This window comes from Syngnathoides biaculeatus, chromosome 20 (genome assembly GCF_019802595.1).
Source record: "Syngnathoides biaculeatus isolate LvHL_M chromosome 20, ASM1980259v1, whole genome shotgun sequence".
In the NCBI taxonomy this organism is placed as follows: Eukaryota; Metazoa; Chordata; class Actinopteri; order Syngnathiformes; family Syngnathidae; genus Syngnathoides; species Syngnathoides biaculeatus.
Genome location: NC_084659.1, coordinates 17,008,637 through 17,022,420, shown reverse-complemented (window position 1 = coordinate 17,022,420; position 13,784 = coordinate 17,008,637). Strand labels below are relative to the sequence as shown.

Sequence of the window (13,784 nt, the reverse complement as noted above, 5' to 3'; positions counted from 1 at the left end):
AAATATAGACATGCCACTCTTTTGTCACAGGCCGGATACCCTCAGAAGGCCCTGAATCCTGTCCTCGAGATGCTCATAGACCCCCCCCCCCCCCAAGATGGGTCAGACAAAAGCGGAGGGGGACCATATGCCCACCCAGCTCCACTTAATGAGGATTTCACACAGAATGGATGAGGCCTTTACCGTCATCTGCTTTGTTATTGAAGATGACGCTCATTTACATCCATAAAACCCAGTTAGACGTTAAAACAACGGCGAGGATTAGTGGATTAGGGGTCGGTCCTTCATAATGTCCATGAATTAACCAGTTTTCATTATTTACATCAATCCTTTAGCAATAGTACAACATATGTAAACACAGTTACTCATAAAAACTGTTTACTTCCTGTCAGAAGATAGCAAAAACTGGTTTAACAGTAGCTGTGACTCTCCATCCATTCAAAAGTCTTATTAGCATGCAGTTAATGGCTGCTATGAGGTCTTGGCAGTCATGCAAAAGTAAAAAAAATAAACAAATCTTAATAAAGACACCAGCTATTTCAGTACATAAAAGTGGGACTTTAATTGAAAATTTAGTATTAAAAAAAAAAAACCCAATATCCATCGTTCGGAGCCCCAACAAGTGAGCCCAATTTTTCTTTCCCGAACGACTTAAAACTTCATCTTAAAAGTACAGAAAACCAGATGGATTCAAATCTCCCAAAAAGTAGTGAAATAACATTCAAATGCTTTCAAAATTAAAGTAAACTTGTTTTATTCTGCTTTACATCGACAACTGTCAGTGCATCCTCCACATCTAAAAAAAAAAAAAAAAAAAAAAAAAAAAATTGTCGATATGTAAAAATAAGTTAGGAATGCAAACTAAAGGCCAAGTAGGAAATGCAAAAATAATTTTAGAGGGAGTTTAAGCAAAGACAATAAATAAATAAATAACCACAGAATGTGGAATGTCTACACGTTTACAAATAAATTAAATGCAAATGTGGAGGGGGGGGGAAGTACACTAAAAGAGGGGGGGAAACACTGTACAATATATGCAAAAAATAAAAAAAAATATTGCATTGATTGTGCATTTCACACCCAACGGAGCCCCCGGGTCAGGGGCGAGGGGGGGGGGCCGTGAAGTGTCAAGCAGTGAGATGGCGGGAGGCAAAAAAAAAAAAAAAAAAAGTGTAAAAGAGGAGACCGACTTTGCAGAACAACGCACGAAAGAGTGCGACAAACTTCGGAACGGGCCGGGAGAACGAGTGAAGAGCGAAAAAAGGCAAGAGCGGAGGGAGGAGGCAGAGTAAGAGGTGTGTGTGTGTGTTGACATTCAAAAAAGAGAGACAGGATCCAGTTTCCAAAAAAAACACCTGTTCAGGCTATAGAGTGAGTGAGCAGCTTCGAAGAGTGATACACAGTTGCGTGTGTGTGTGTGTACATGTTTGTTTCAAGTATTCCATTTCTCCTCTCTTAACGCTCTCGCAGCCTCTCAGCTGGGGGCTACTTGGCTTGTCGGTGACGGGGTCTCCCATCACTGAGGCTGAGTCCGGGGAAAAAAAACAAACAAAAAAAAAAAAAAAAGGGAACAAAAATAAGTTGAGATGAAAAGCCCCCAGAAAAAAGCAGCGTTCCAAAAAAGGCACTCCAAAATGAAAACTTTTTTTTTTTTTGAACATTGAATAGAGGAAAAAAAAAAAAAAAAAAAAAAAAAAAAAAACATTTTCTCCAAAAGCTCTATGAGAGCAACCATATCTGAACAGGAAGGCCTTGCCGGATGCATCATATAACAGCCTACTAACAAAAAATAAAAAAAATTAAGAGTTCAAAAGGGGAGGGGGCAAATATATAGTGCTGGTAAGACCACCCAAACAGCAAAATGTTCCCATTTAGGAAACAACTTGGATTAAATGAATGAAAAAAAAAAGAAAAAAAAATGTGGGGGTAAAATGAAGATGAGCAACAACAAACAGTTGCTGAAACGTACATTTATGGCCGTCGACCGGCCGACGAGACTCGCAGGATATCGAACTTGAATCCGACTCCTCGTAGCCTAGAACCCCCCCCCCCCCCAAGAGTCTTTTGAGTCCCCTCCGCTGTCCTCAGAGGCTCCCTTGCTCGAGGCCGTGCTCGACGACGAGTCGGTGGCGATGGTTCGCAGGCGGATGTCGCCGGCCGCCGGCTCCTCGGGACCCGGCGCCGGCGTCCCGGCTGGCGCCCCCATCCAGGGGTGTTCGCAGATCTGCTCCAGCGTGGGCCGGTCGGAGGGTCGCAAGGCCAGGCACCATTTGATCAGCTGCTGGCAGTCTGCGGAAATCGAGATTTCACGCGTGAGGGAAAAAAAATTTAAAAAAAAATTACGACACGGGCCGACTGTTCCCAAACCGCTGTGGCGCAAGAGTTGTCATAATAAAATCAAAATTAAAAAAATGAAATTAAAAGCTCTCGCACTGTTGTGAAATGCCCCTCCCCTCAAAATAAAATGTCTTGTCTCAACTGCTTTTGACAAGCCGCTCATTCCAGGTCACACTAGTACCGCCCAGCGCAGCTAGGGGGCGACACTCGACCCTCGGGCGGCTCCCCAACTCACCGGCCGAAACCCTCCTCCTGAAGTAAAGTTTCCCCTGGAGGATCTCCTCGTCCTGCTCGAACGGGATGTCGCCGCACACCATGTCGTAGAGCAGCACGCCGAGCGACCACACCGTGGCGGAGCGGCCGTGGTACCGGTGGAAGCGGATCCACTCGGGCGGGCTGTACACACGGGTACCTATAAAAAAAAAAAAAAAAAACGATGAGATGAGAACAGTGAGTATGGAGGGTGCAGAAAAGCTTGGGGGGAAGTGAGGTATGTGGGAAATTTCAAAAATATATGTATGAAAAAAAAAAAAAACTCCATGTATAGCACAACAAACCCCCCCTCCCTCCCTCTTCCACACACACACACACACCACACACACACACACACACACACACACACAACACACACACACACACACCACACACACACACACACACACACACACACCACACACACACACACACACACACACACCACACACACACACACACACACACACACACACACACAACAGTGAGGGGAAACGTGATCGCATCATGTGACTCCGCGGCTCGGGTTTCACAACAAACACGTTACGTGGCACTCGACGACCCGGACCGTGACTCACGCTGTGGTCGATTTTCAGTTCTACTCTTGTGTGTGTCGAATGCGTCATAAACTCATCAAAAAAAAAAATGCACACGAGTACATTGGAAGTAAGATTAATGACGCGAGGGAAGCCCTCCGCCCCAAAACAAAACAAACAAAAAAAAAAATACACCACTGCGTCACGGGAGAGTGTGAACGCCTCCGCGACTGAAAATAGCGCCGAGCGCATCAAGGCCGTAGCGCCATTTATGATTATTTTGAATAAACACAGCAGCCTACCGTCAAAGTCCGTGTACACGGTGTCCTTGAGGAGGGCCCCGGAGCCGAAGTCGATCAGCTTGAGCTCCCCGGTGCGCAGGTCCACGAGCAGGTTCTCGTCCTTGATGTCCCGGTGCACCACGCCGCAGCTGTAGCAGTGGCGCACCGCCTCCAGGACTTGGCGGAAGAAGCCGCGCGCCGCGTCCTCGTCCAGCGCCCCCTTCTCGGTGATGAAGTCGAACAGGTCCTTGACGAGCTCCGGCCGCTCCATCACCAGCAGCCAGCCGTCGGCGCGCTCGTAATAGTCCAGCAGTTTGATCACGCCGCGGAAAGACGAGCTGACCTTCTTGAGCAGGAGGATCTCGAGCGGGACCATGCTTCCGTTCTGAGACCAAAACAAGAAGGGGGCGAATCCATCATTTGAGCGGGGGGGGGGGAAATACACGCGGCCTCCATGACGCCCAAAAAAAAAAAAAAAAACACTTACAAGTGAGCCCCACTCGGTCACCCTTTCCTTGGCGACGTGTTTTACAGCCACCTACACAAAACAAAAATATTAAACTAAGTCGCATTGCGCTCGCTTGGCGGGTAAAATTCTCAGCCGCCGCCCGCGACTCACCGGTGCCCCGTCGGCGAGCCTGCTGCCGGCGTACACGGTGCCGAAGCCGCCGCTCCCCAGCACGGAGCCCACCTGGTACACCTTCTCGAACGGCTCCTTCTCCATTTTGACTGTTTTGGGTGACAACACGGTGCGAACATGAGCGCCCCGGGGTGTAGGTTTCCACGACCGAGCGCCGTCTCTATAGTCGGCCAGTTAACCTCTTTCAACTAACCCCCCCCCCCCACCTCCACCCTCTTTCATGTTCACTTACCCAGCTGAAGCTGGATTTTCACTGGTAGGTGGTCCATACTCGAGGGGTTGCAAATGTGCGAAAATGAACCGAACTTTGACAGCAACATATTAGGCAAAACAAAAAACAAAAAAAAGTGGCTCCAAAAAAAAAATAATAAAAAAGCCGGTGTCGGTGATCCAAAGGCAGCCCCGGTCGAGGTTTCGAGTACTACTAAGGGAGCCTTTAGGGGAGTTCGGGCGCCGTCTAAAAATAAGCGATGCGGACCGTCTCGGGGAACGACCTGGCCCGGTCCGAGCAGTGCGCCGCCGACTCGGCCGCGCCCGCGCCCGTTAGATTCGTGTCACGACCGGAAAGTCGCACGCCGGCGGCCGGAAACGCGACATGAAAGCGGGTCGGAGTGGCTCTCGTCACACGAGGCGCTGCCGGCAAACAAGCAAACAAACCCCCCCCCAAAAAAGCAAGGATGGTTCCGAGGAAGCGACAACAAACGTAGTCTCCCGATGTTTTTTTTTTTTTTTTTGGTTAAAAAAATAAAAAAAAACTCGCGAGGAGAGCAAGTAAAATGTCCTCCGCGGCGTGTGGACGAGCCGAAGTCTTGCAGCTGTCTGAGCTTTGCCGCGGTCCTCCACTGCCAATATTTTGACGCGCGGTGCGACGTTATATATCCCTCCGCCGCCAGTACGGGGCGACCCCCTCCTTCAAATTATCGGGGTAAAAAAAAAAAAAAAACACCTTTCACGCATCACACGTCGAAACACACAAAATGCCGCATTTATCCTGAAACACACTTTGAATCAAATACATCACCTTTAAAAAAAAAAACAACAATGTGCATCACGGGACTACTTTCTCATAGTACGAGCGCGGAAGAAACTCGCGTCTGGGAGGTTCGCGCTGCGCTCACTATCGACTTCAAAGGCGGCCACCAATCAGATGCCGTATATAAATACTCTTTTCCGGGCGTTGGCCAATCAGGTAAAAGTTGTTGTAATAAAGCAGACATTTGAGTGCACGTGGCGGCAATTTTGAGATGACCCTCCCCTTGTACCCCCCCCCCCCCCCCCATGCACGCCCCCACCCTTCCCTTCTGCAGCAAGAGACAGACTGTCTGCTTGGGGAAAGAAAAGCTCATTTTGTAGACAACCCATGGCAAATTACTCATGAACATGTCTCCACTGTTCTTTGTTCGGGCGGGTGTTTCCCAAATAAGAGCATACGCATAAGCATACTTAGCAACACAAACCAGTCGTCAGCCATTGTAAGTCGCGAACGTGCTAATTAGTCACGTGAATATTCCGCTGCAACTTTTCGCGACAATCGCACTCCAAAACGTGCTCCCCGAAAGCCCGCCGTCGAATACTCAAGAGTCCCAGCGATGATATCGCAACGGAACCGGCTGACGGTGCGCGTACAAACTAGGTTAGCGAGATGAAAACACGCTCGGATTGAAGTTTAGCGACGCCGGAGTTCAAACTTTCCACGTCGACCGTCGCACATGGGCAACGTGACCTTGCTTTTGCTGTGAACTTTCCACTGTTTTATCTCCTCTATCCGCTGATAACCCCGTGCGCGTATGTGTGTATTTTTGACCGCTAACCAAACAAGAAGCGTTTGAAAAGTTCCACAGAACCTTATCGGGACGGGGCCCAGCCGGCGCAAACTTATGTAAATGGCCAACTGCAAACAAGAAAATAATCGCAACCTGCTTTGATGCTCCGTATTTCGAGGACTGTGTTGATGGACAAAAATTAATACCAAGACGAGTTATGCTAAAAATGCATAAAAGTTGTCAGTCTGCCAACTGCCTCCTCTTATCCCGTTGGCTGGTTAAAATAAAACTTACCGGTAAATATCACTGAGACACGCCAGTAACACAGCAGCAACACGCTGCTCATGCTAGCACCGCGCTAAAGCTAGCGCTAACACTAGCGTTAACCCTAATATAGCCAGTTACAATAAAACTGACCAGTAAATACCAAAGACACGCCAGTAACAGCAGCAACACGCTGCTAAAGATAGCAATGCGCTAAAGCTATTGCTAGCGCCGTGATAAAGCTAGCACCAACACTAGCGTTAACAAGGCCAGTTAAAATAAAACTTACTAGTAAATATCAAAAACACGCTACTAACACAGCAGCAACACGCTGCTAATCTTAGCACCGCAGTAAAGCTACCGTTGCCGTTAGCGCTAACACTAGCGGTGCCCAGTCAGCGCAAAGTTATGTAAATGGCCAACCGCAAACAAGGAAACAATTGCAACCTGCTTTGATGCTCCGTATTATGAGGACTGTGTTGATCGACAAAAACTCACGGCAAGACGAGTTGTGCTAAAAATGCATAAAAGTTGTCAGTCTGCCAACTTCCTCCTCCTACCCCTGATCTGATCCAATTAGCCGGACATCTTTTTTTTTTTTAATATCAGGTTTTACCTGAAAGGCAAGGGGCAGACAAAAAATTATACAGCTCTGTTGCAGATAAACATTTAAAATGCCATCTTAAACGCATACTGTACATAGTGTGGTTAACCATAAAAGCAAAGAGGTCGTGATTGCTTTTGTCAAGGTAGTTAAGCGCACGCATTCCTTCGATGACTCACGCAGGGGCCAAAAATGCTTTACAAGGAGAAATTGATTTCAACAGCCGGGACAAAGTTATGTTTTCATGACTTTGTTGGATCAGAACTGGAATTTCAATCTCAAATGTCTCAGTTTGCAATGTTTATCCCGCTTGTTGCCCTACCGTAATTCCCGGCCTACGGAGCGCACCTGGTTACAAGCCTCACCGAGTACATTTGTAAAGGAAATACCATTTGGTACAAACATACGCCACAGCTGTGTAAAATCCGCAAGTGCCCACATTGAAAACCACGTTGAAACACGAGATGTATATAAAGAAAGACGGTACACAGAGTTTAACGCTAGTGCGGCCCTAACGAAAGCGCTAACGCCAACAAGTTCGGTTGAAATAAAATTACCGGTAAATATCACTAAGACAGGCCAGTAACACAGCAGCAATACGCTGCTAATGCGAGCACCGCGATAGTGCTAAAAAGGACGGTTAAAGTAAAACTTACTGGTAAATATCACTGAGACACGCCAGTAACACAGCAGCAATACGCTGCCAATGCTACCAGTAATGCTAGCACCGCACTAGCGCTAACACTAACAAGGGCGGTCAAAATAAAACTTACCGGTAAATATCAGAGACACGCCAGTAACACAGCAGCAACAGCTGCCAATGCTAGCAGTAATGCTAGCGCCGCTCTAGCGCTAACGCTAACAAGGGCAGTTAAAATAAAACTTACCGGTAAATATCAGAGACACGCCAGTAACACAGCAGCAACACGCTGCTAATGCTAACGGCGGGCTAAAGCTACCGCAGACGCTAGTGCCGCACGAAAGCTAGCTCTAACACTAGTGTTAACCCTAACAAGGCCGGTTAAAATAAAACTTATCAGTAAATAGAGACGCCAGTAACACAGCAGCAACACGCTGCTAATGCTAGTGCCGCGCTAAAGCTAGCATTAACCCTAACAAGGCCGGTTAAAATAAAACTTATCAGTAAATAGAGACGCCAGTAACACAGCAGCAACACGCTGCCAATGCTAGTGCCGCGCTAAAGCTAGCGTTAACCCTAACAAGGCTGGTTAAAATAAAACTAGCGCAGCGCTGACAGGGCCGGTAAAATTCACTTCCTCGGCACATATATTCCACCGGTCTCATTCTTACTTTTTCCGCTCGAGTGCCCCCTTGCGGCCGCTGGAAAAATGCACAAATTAGCCGCATCACCGCATAAACAGGGTTGAAAGCCGGAAACTACGGTAGTCGTTTCAGTTGCGATTTTATCCCCTGATCGCTAATGAAGTCACACTCCGCAGCTATAAACAGCGGAGGGGTCGCAACGTAACACCCCCCGACCAGGATAGTCCACGGTGGGCAACGTGTTAAATGGGGGCAAGGGTGGCCTGAGGCGAAGCCGCGTTCCGGCTGCGATATCGGTGACAAGATACGATGTCATCCGCTTCAAAACTGCCCGCTGACCGTCGTACGGTCAGCTCGCGCAAATCGCATGATCGGGAATTCGATTGCATGAAAGTCATTTCCTGTCTGCGGTGATGTTCTTAAAGACATCATTAGCGCGTAATAGTCCAGCTTGACCTTAAAAGACCCCGCCGTGACTCTTCTTCCAGCCTCTAAAAATAACTATACACGACATCCTAAATAATGCACTTCATCTCTCAATCCTGTCATCCGCCATGCTGGAGTAGATGGATCCGATCTTTGCCAACGCTCTGGTCGAGTACATGAAGTATTCATGGTTATTTTAAAATGAACGCGTGCAAAGCAGTTTTCGCGACTCTCGTGGGAAATCATCAACATCAGGCTTCTTTTTATTTACGTGCGCCACCTCCGAGAGAAAAGCCATGAAGAAGAAAAAATAAAAATAAAAGGGGCTCGCGGCGCCGCGATGAGCCGTCACCGTCCGACGTATTTCTGCACATGCCTGGGATGCCTTCCGCTTTTTCCTTCGCTGTAATTGCCGCCTGCGTAAACGGTGTCAGCCGGCCCAAAAGGGGTCCGGCGGCGTTTGCAACCCGAATTTGATGCCTTTCAACTTGGGTAAAAAAAAAAAAAAAAAAAAAAAAAAAACAGACGCAGCAGAGGGTACGTGGCCACTTCAGAGCCGTGGAGTCGCCCGGGGTTATTTTTAGCGCCGGCCGCATCGTTTTGGTAAGCCGAACGATTGAAATCGATCCAGCTTGGCTTTGCTGGGGCTCTCTTGGCCTGGGGAGTCTTCGGGATGTTTGTCATGCAAAGTCCTCAACACGAGAACAAGTCGCACCACCGGGATTGTCCCCGCGGGCGCCGATGACCCTTTTCATCGCAGTTCTCCACGATTAAAAACCACTGAAGGCTGAGTGACAACGCACACGTGTCGCGTCATTGTGGATCGTGCGTTCCGCTCGGCGGGCGGGCGGGCGGTCCCCCCACCCCCGTATGGATTATTGCGCCGTCTCAACATTATGCAACAATGTCAGCCTGGTCAGTCTGGTAATCTGCCGGCCACGTTGCGTAATCGCTCATTAGCGCTTTTAACACATTTCCTCGCACCTTCTCTGTACGCGGATTTGGCCGGAGAATCGTGTAGTTTATATGCTACATGAGTCATATGGAGGGAGCTTATGTTACGATTTGGTGTTAAAGAAATAACAACCGCCGACTTGAATATTTACCAGAGATACTTAGCCGCAGGTATAACTATGGGAATGAAGGTGTGTACATTTATCGGGAGTGAGGGGTCAAACGGAGGGCAAAGTGACATTTCTCGCCCTTGCGTATTCTTGTTTAGTTTTAGTTTTGTCCTGTAAAATTGCAAATTTGTCTTCACGCCGGTTCTGACAGTCGCGCACGCAAGCGGTCTTGTCTGTTTATACTAGTTTTACCTGCTGGAAGGTAGCTCGTCGTTCCTTCGTGCTAGCCAAAACGCCGGCTCGTTGTATTGCTGGATATTGCTCTAACACTCGGGAGGATGGATTCGCTCTTCATACTTTCCAAAAAGATCCGGTTCGTCGTGAAAAATGGATTACACAGGTGCAAAAAGATGAGAGCTTCGTGGGTTCCAAATGACAGGTAGGCGTAGGGGAGGGGGCGTAATCCGTAAATCAGGGGTGCTAAATATGCACATGTGGGCATCGGAGGGCTTCCGTGCAGCAGCCGCTGAAGGACGGCCTCCGCAGGCCTTGTGGATCGCCGCCGGCCTTGTCGACAAGGCCGTCCCGGCCGAAGCCGTGTTAACAAGGCAGAGTCGGCCATGCCAAGACGGCCTTCCGGCTCATCACAGTTCTGGGCCGTGGTGGCTCATCTCAGCCGCGGGAGTGAATCAGACGGGCAGGCGATTTGGCCGCGGCGTTGGTTTTTATCACCGCCGCATGGAGGTGGATCGGCCGGGGAGGTGGTTTGGCCGTGATCCGCATATCATCTAAATATGGCTCCAAACGATAGGGTAATATTGCCCCGGTCACTTCACTCGGTTGTGAGGTGTTCTCTTCTTTGAAAAGAGCTTCCGTTTCTGAAGGGGCGTGTCCCAAATCAGGGGCCACAGCGTGTTTTCAATGGCGAATGTCCGGGGTGACGTCACGGGCAGTCGATGCAGCCAATATGGTGACCACTTGGATGGCGAATGAGACTTCCGCAACTTTGCGCATAGATGACGGAGACATTGAAGCGAATAATGTTATATGTATTTTTCATGACAATATCTATTTTAGAATGTTTATAGGGATGACACTTGGGCTTTAATGTTGTCATGTTCCCGCTTCTACAGTAGGCTGTGAACCGGTCCAGGGTGTACACCGCCTTTTCGCACAAAGTCAGATGGGATAGAGTCCAGACTCTGTGAGCGTACAGAAAATGAATGAAGTTGTTCCACTTTGGAAATGAAAAAAAAAAAAAAAAAAAAAAATCAGACTTTCATGTTGCAATATTCCCACTTTTTGTGATTTCATAATTTGGATTTGTCACATTAGAAAACATCACAATCACCAGAATCTCGTCTGTTAAAATTCTTTTGTCACGTAGGATTCCACTTTATACGTTGCAATATTCCGATATACAGTCATCTTCTTTTCCTTTCGGCTTGTCTCATCAGGGGTCGCCACAGCGTGTCATCTTTTTCCAACTAGTCGTCCACCCTCGCTAGTATCTCTTCTCCTTGGAGCTTCACTCTTCCCCCTCCGCACATATGTTCTGTTTTACTTCGGCTAATCTTCTTTCCTCTCCTTTCCAGTGCGTGCCTCCATCTTTCTAATTGTTCCTCCGCCTGCTCCCTGCTTTCACTGCATATCACAATATCATCTGCGAACATCATAGTCCAAGTGGAATCCAGTCTCACCTCATCTGTCAGCCTATCCATTACTACCGCAAACCGGCAGGGGCTCAGCGCGGATCCCTGATGCACTCCCACCTCCATCTTAAATTCTTCTGACACACCTATGGCACATTCTCATAGTAATTACTAAATTGGAACTTTAGTCACGTAAAAAAATATATATACAATATTCACTTTTGTATTGTAAAATTTTGAATTTGAAGTAGGATATTCCAAATTTTGTCTTGTCAAATTACAACTGCATTTCTGCATTTGACGACATAAAATGATGACTAATCAGAGTTTCTGCTCATAAAACTAATGTAAAAATAATCATTTTATTTTCACGTTAGATGAGCCATTTGTACTGTATTATTTTACTTGATTTCCTCATTTCAAAAGACTTAGTTCCAACTTTATCCTTTAAAAAGTGTCCTTTTAAATCTCGATATGCGATATTGCGGCCATCCCTTTTCTTGAGATTTCTAAATTTCTCTGCCACTAATCAACGTAAAACATACATTTTTTGATTTTTATTTTTTTCCCCCTGGCGTTCCTCTGACGGATTGCCCTCAAGGTGAACATATGTCTGCAAATGGAAACACGTCAAAGTCTTACTTTGCCGTTGACATAAATGCTCTCTAAATGGAATTCCCCTTTTATCCTTGTTAAGAGATCGTTATTTACCCGTCAGTCATTACGCTGCGAGTCTATCTGTAAGTCTATTGCTCAACCTTTGAAGAGAACTAAACCGCCCCCCCCCCCCCCCCAAACCCCAGTCAGCTACGTTGGTTTTTAATCCCGAGCGCCAAAGCGTCCGCATATAATTTACACAAATGTATACATAGAAGTTGGAGCTAAGTGCTCCACTTCCCTCCACCGACTTGATCCATTTAACCGGCCATCCCAGTCTTAAGAGGATACCGAGACCAAAGCTTTAAATCCCCTCCCACCTGGGCCGCGACCCCCGGGAGGGGGCGGCAGGGCCTGAAAAAGGACCACTCGTAATCCTGTGTTTAAAAATAGACGTGGAGATAAATTAATAAAAGCGCTTCGTGGATTTCGTATACGTAGGTTGGGTAGGTCGGTCCCCTCCGGCGCTTTGACCCGTGCGCTCCGAGCGACGTGATTGGCTCGTTTCTTTGACGGGCACACTGCTGACTGCGTGTCCGCGAGCTGCCCGGTCAGCAGTCTTGCCGCCGCGCGCATGAACACGCTAAGTCAATGCCGCGCAACGTGCGGAGACACTGGCGGAAGCGTCCCAAACGCACTCGCCTTCCCCGATTTGAACCTCGCGGTCACGTCATTATTAATTCAACAGCAGGGCTTAATGGCCACATGGCACAGCCGAGCTTGTAACCGCAACACCGAAGTCCTTAATCCACAAGTTCCGACGACACAGTGACAATAGCGCAAAAAAAAAAAAAAAAAAAAAAGCGCCTTCGGAGCTCCTCGCCGTGACGGCTACGACGCCGGGACCCCCTCTGCCCCGCCCCGACGTTCCAATCCTTCACACCTGAGCGCTCGCAGTGATGTGAACAACAGAGCGGAGTCGAAGGAGGGGCGTCGGGGGCTACGCGTTACCTTCTAACTCAATTTGGTCCCAGGCCGGTTTACATGGTCGCTGTAATTAATGGGAGGAGGGTGCTTGTGTGATTGACGGTTCATCTGGGGTAACCCCGGCAGAACAGTTCTTGTTTGACCCGATTTAAAGCTCCACTGTCATGCCTATAAACATTCCAAAATAGATATCGTCATGAAAAACACATATAACATTATTCACTTCAATGTCTATATGAAAAAATAAATATGAGCGGAGCGCGCGTCATCCATGCGCAAAGTTGCGGAAGTCTTATTGGACATCCAAGTGGGAGCCATATTGCCTGCGACGTCATCAGCATATGACATTCGCCACTGAAAACAAGTAGGGGCAACTTGCTATGGAACACGGAAGCTCTTTTCCAAGAAGAAAACATCTCGCAATCAAGTGAAAATGAATTTCGAGCCATGTTTCGATGATATGCGGATCATTTCTAATTAACAAAAGACTCCCCAACAGTATGTAGCATACACAGGAGGATCCATGCCAGGCGGGGGTTGAGCTCCTTTCTCCTCCCGCATGCGGCCAAACCACCTCCGTGTTGAGGCCAACGCGGAAGCTGCCGCCGGTGAGCAAGCTGTCGCTGGTGGGCGAGCGAGCCGACGCGGAAGCCGTCGCCGGCGGGCCTCCGCATGAAGTGGGGTGCCCAGACACCGGTGGGGAGAGAGCCCAGCCAAAACCACCTCCGCGTTGAGGCCAAATCGGAAGCAGTCGCCGGCGAGCAAACCGTCGCTGGTGGGCGAGCCAGCCGACGTGGAAGCCGTCGCCGGCGAGTCGATGCACGAAGTGGGGTGCCCAGACACTGGTGGCCGGTGCGGGGAGAGCCCGGCCAAACCACCTCCGCATTGGGGCCAATGCGGAAGCTGTTGCCGGCGAGAAAGCCGTCGCTGGCGGGCGAGCCGCAGCGAGCGAGCTGATACGGAAGCCGTCGCAGGCGAGCCGACGCACGAAGTGGGATGCCCAGACACCTGTGGCCGGTGGGGGTAGAGCCCGGCTAAACCACCTCTCCTCCCGAATCATCACCTACGCGTTGAGGCTTACGCCGGGCCCCGGCCTT

At 48.6% G+C, this 13,784-nt stretch overlaps 1 protein-coding gene across 6 annotated transcripts in view; it reads right to left on the bottom strand.

Annotated features, from left to right (window-relative positions):
* Positions 1 to 353: 353 nt before the first annotated feature.
* The window catches only part of pim3 (Pim-3 proto-oncogene, serine/threonine kinase), a 100,222-nt gene continuing 86,791 nt past the window's right edge, over positions 354 to 13,784 (bottom strand). For 4 of the 6 annotated variants that reach the window (XM_061806929.1, XM_061806930.1, XM_061806931.1 and 1 more), the window contains 5 exons: positions 4,026 to 4,135; positions 3,894 to 3,944; positions 3,428 to 3,791; positions 2,573 to 2,749; positions 354 to 2,289 (listed from right to left, as the gene is read on the bottom strand). In XM_061806929.1, coding sequence (XP_061662913.1) covers positions 2,036 to 2,289; positions 2,573 to 2,749; positions 3,428 to 3,791; positions 3,894 to 3,944; positions 4,026 to 4,130 — 951 coding nt within the window. In that variant the 5' untranslated portion in view covers positions 4,131 to 4,135 and the 3' untranslated portion in view covers positions 354 to 2,035. Of the gene's footprint in view, positions 2,290 to 2,572; positions 2,750 to 3,427; positions 3,792 to 3,893; positions 3,945 to 4,025; positions 4,136 to 4,278; positions 5,147 to 9,703; positions 10,688 to 13,784 lie in introns of those variants that run through there. The other 2 variants (XM_061806932.1, XM_061806928.1) reach the window with 2 other exon arrangements.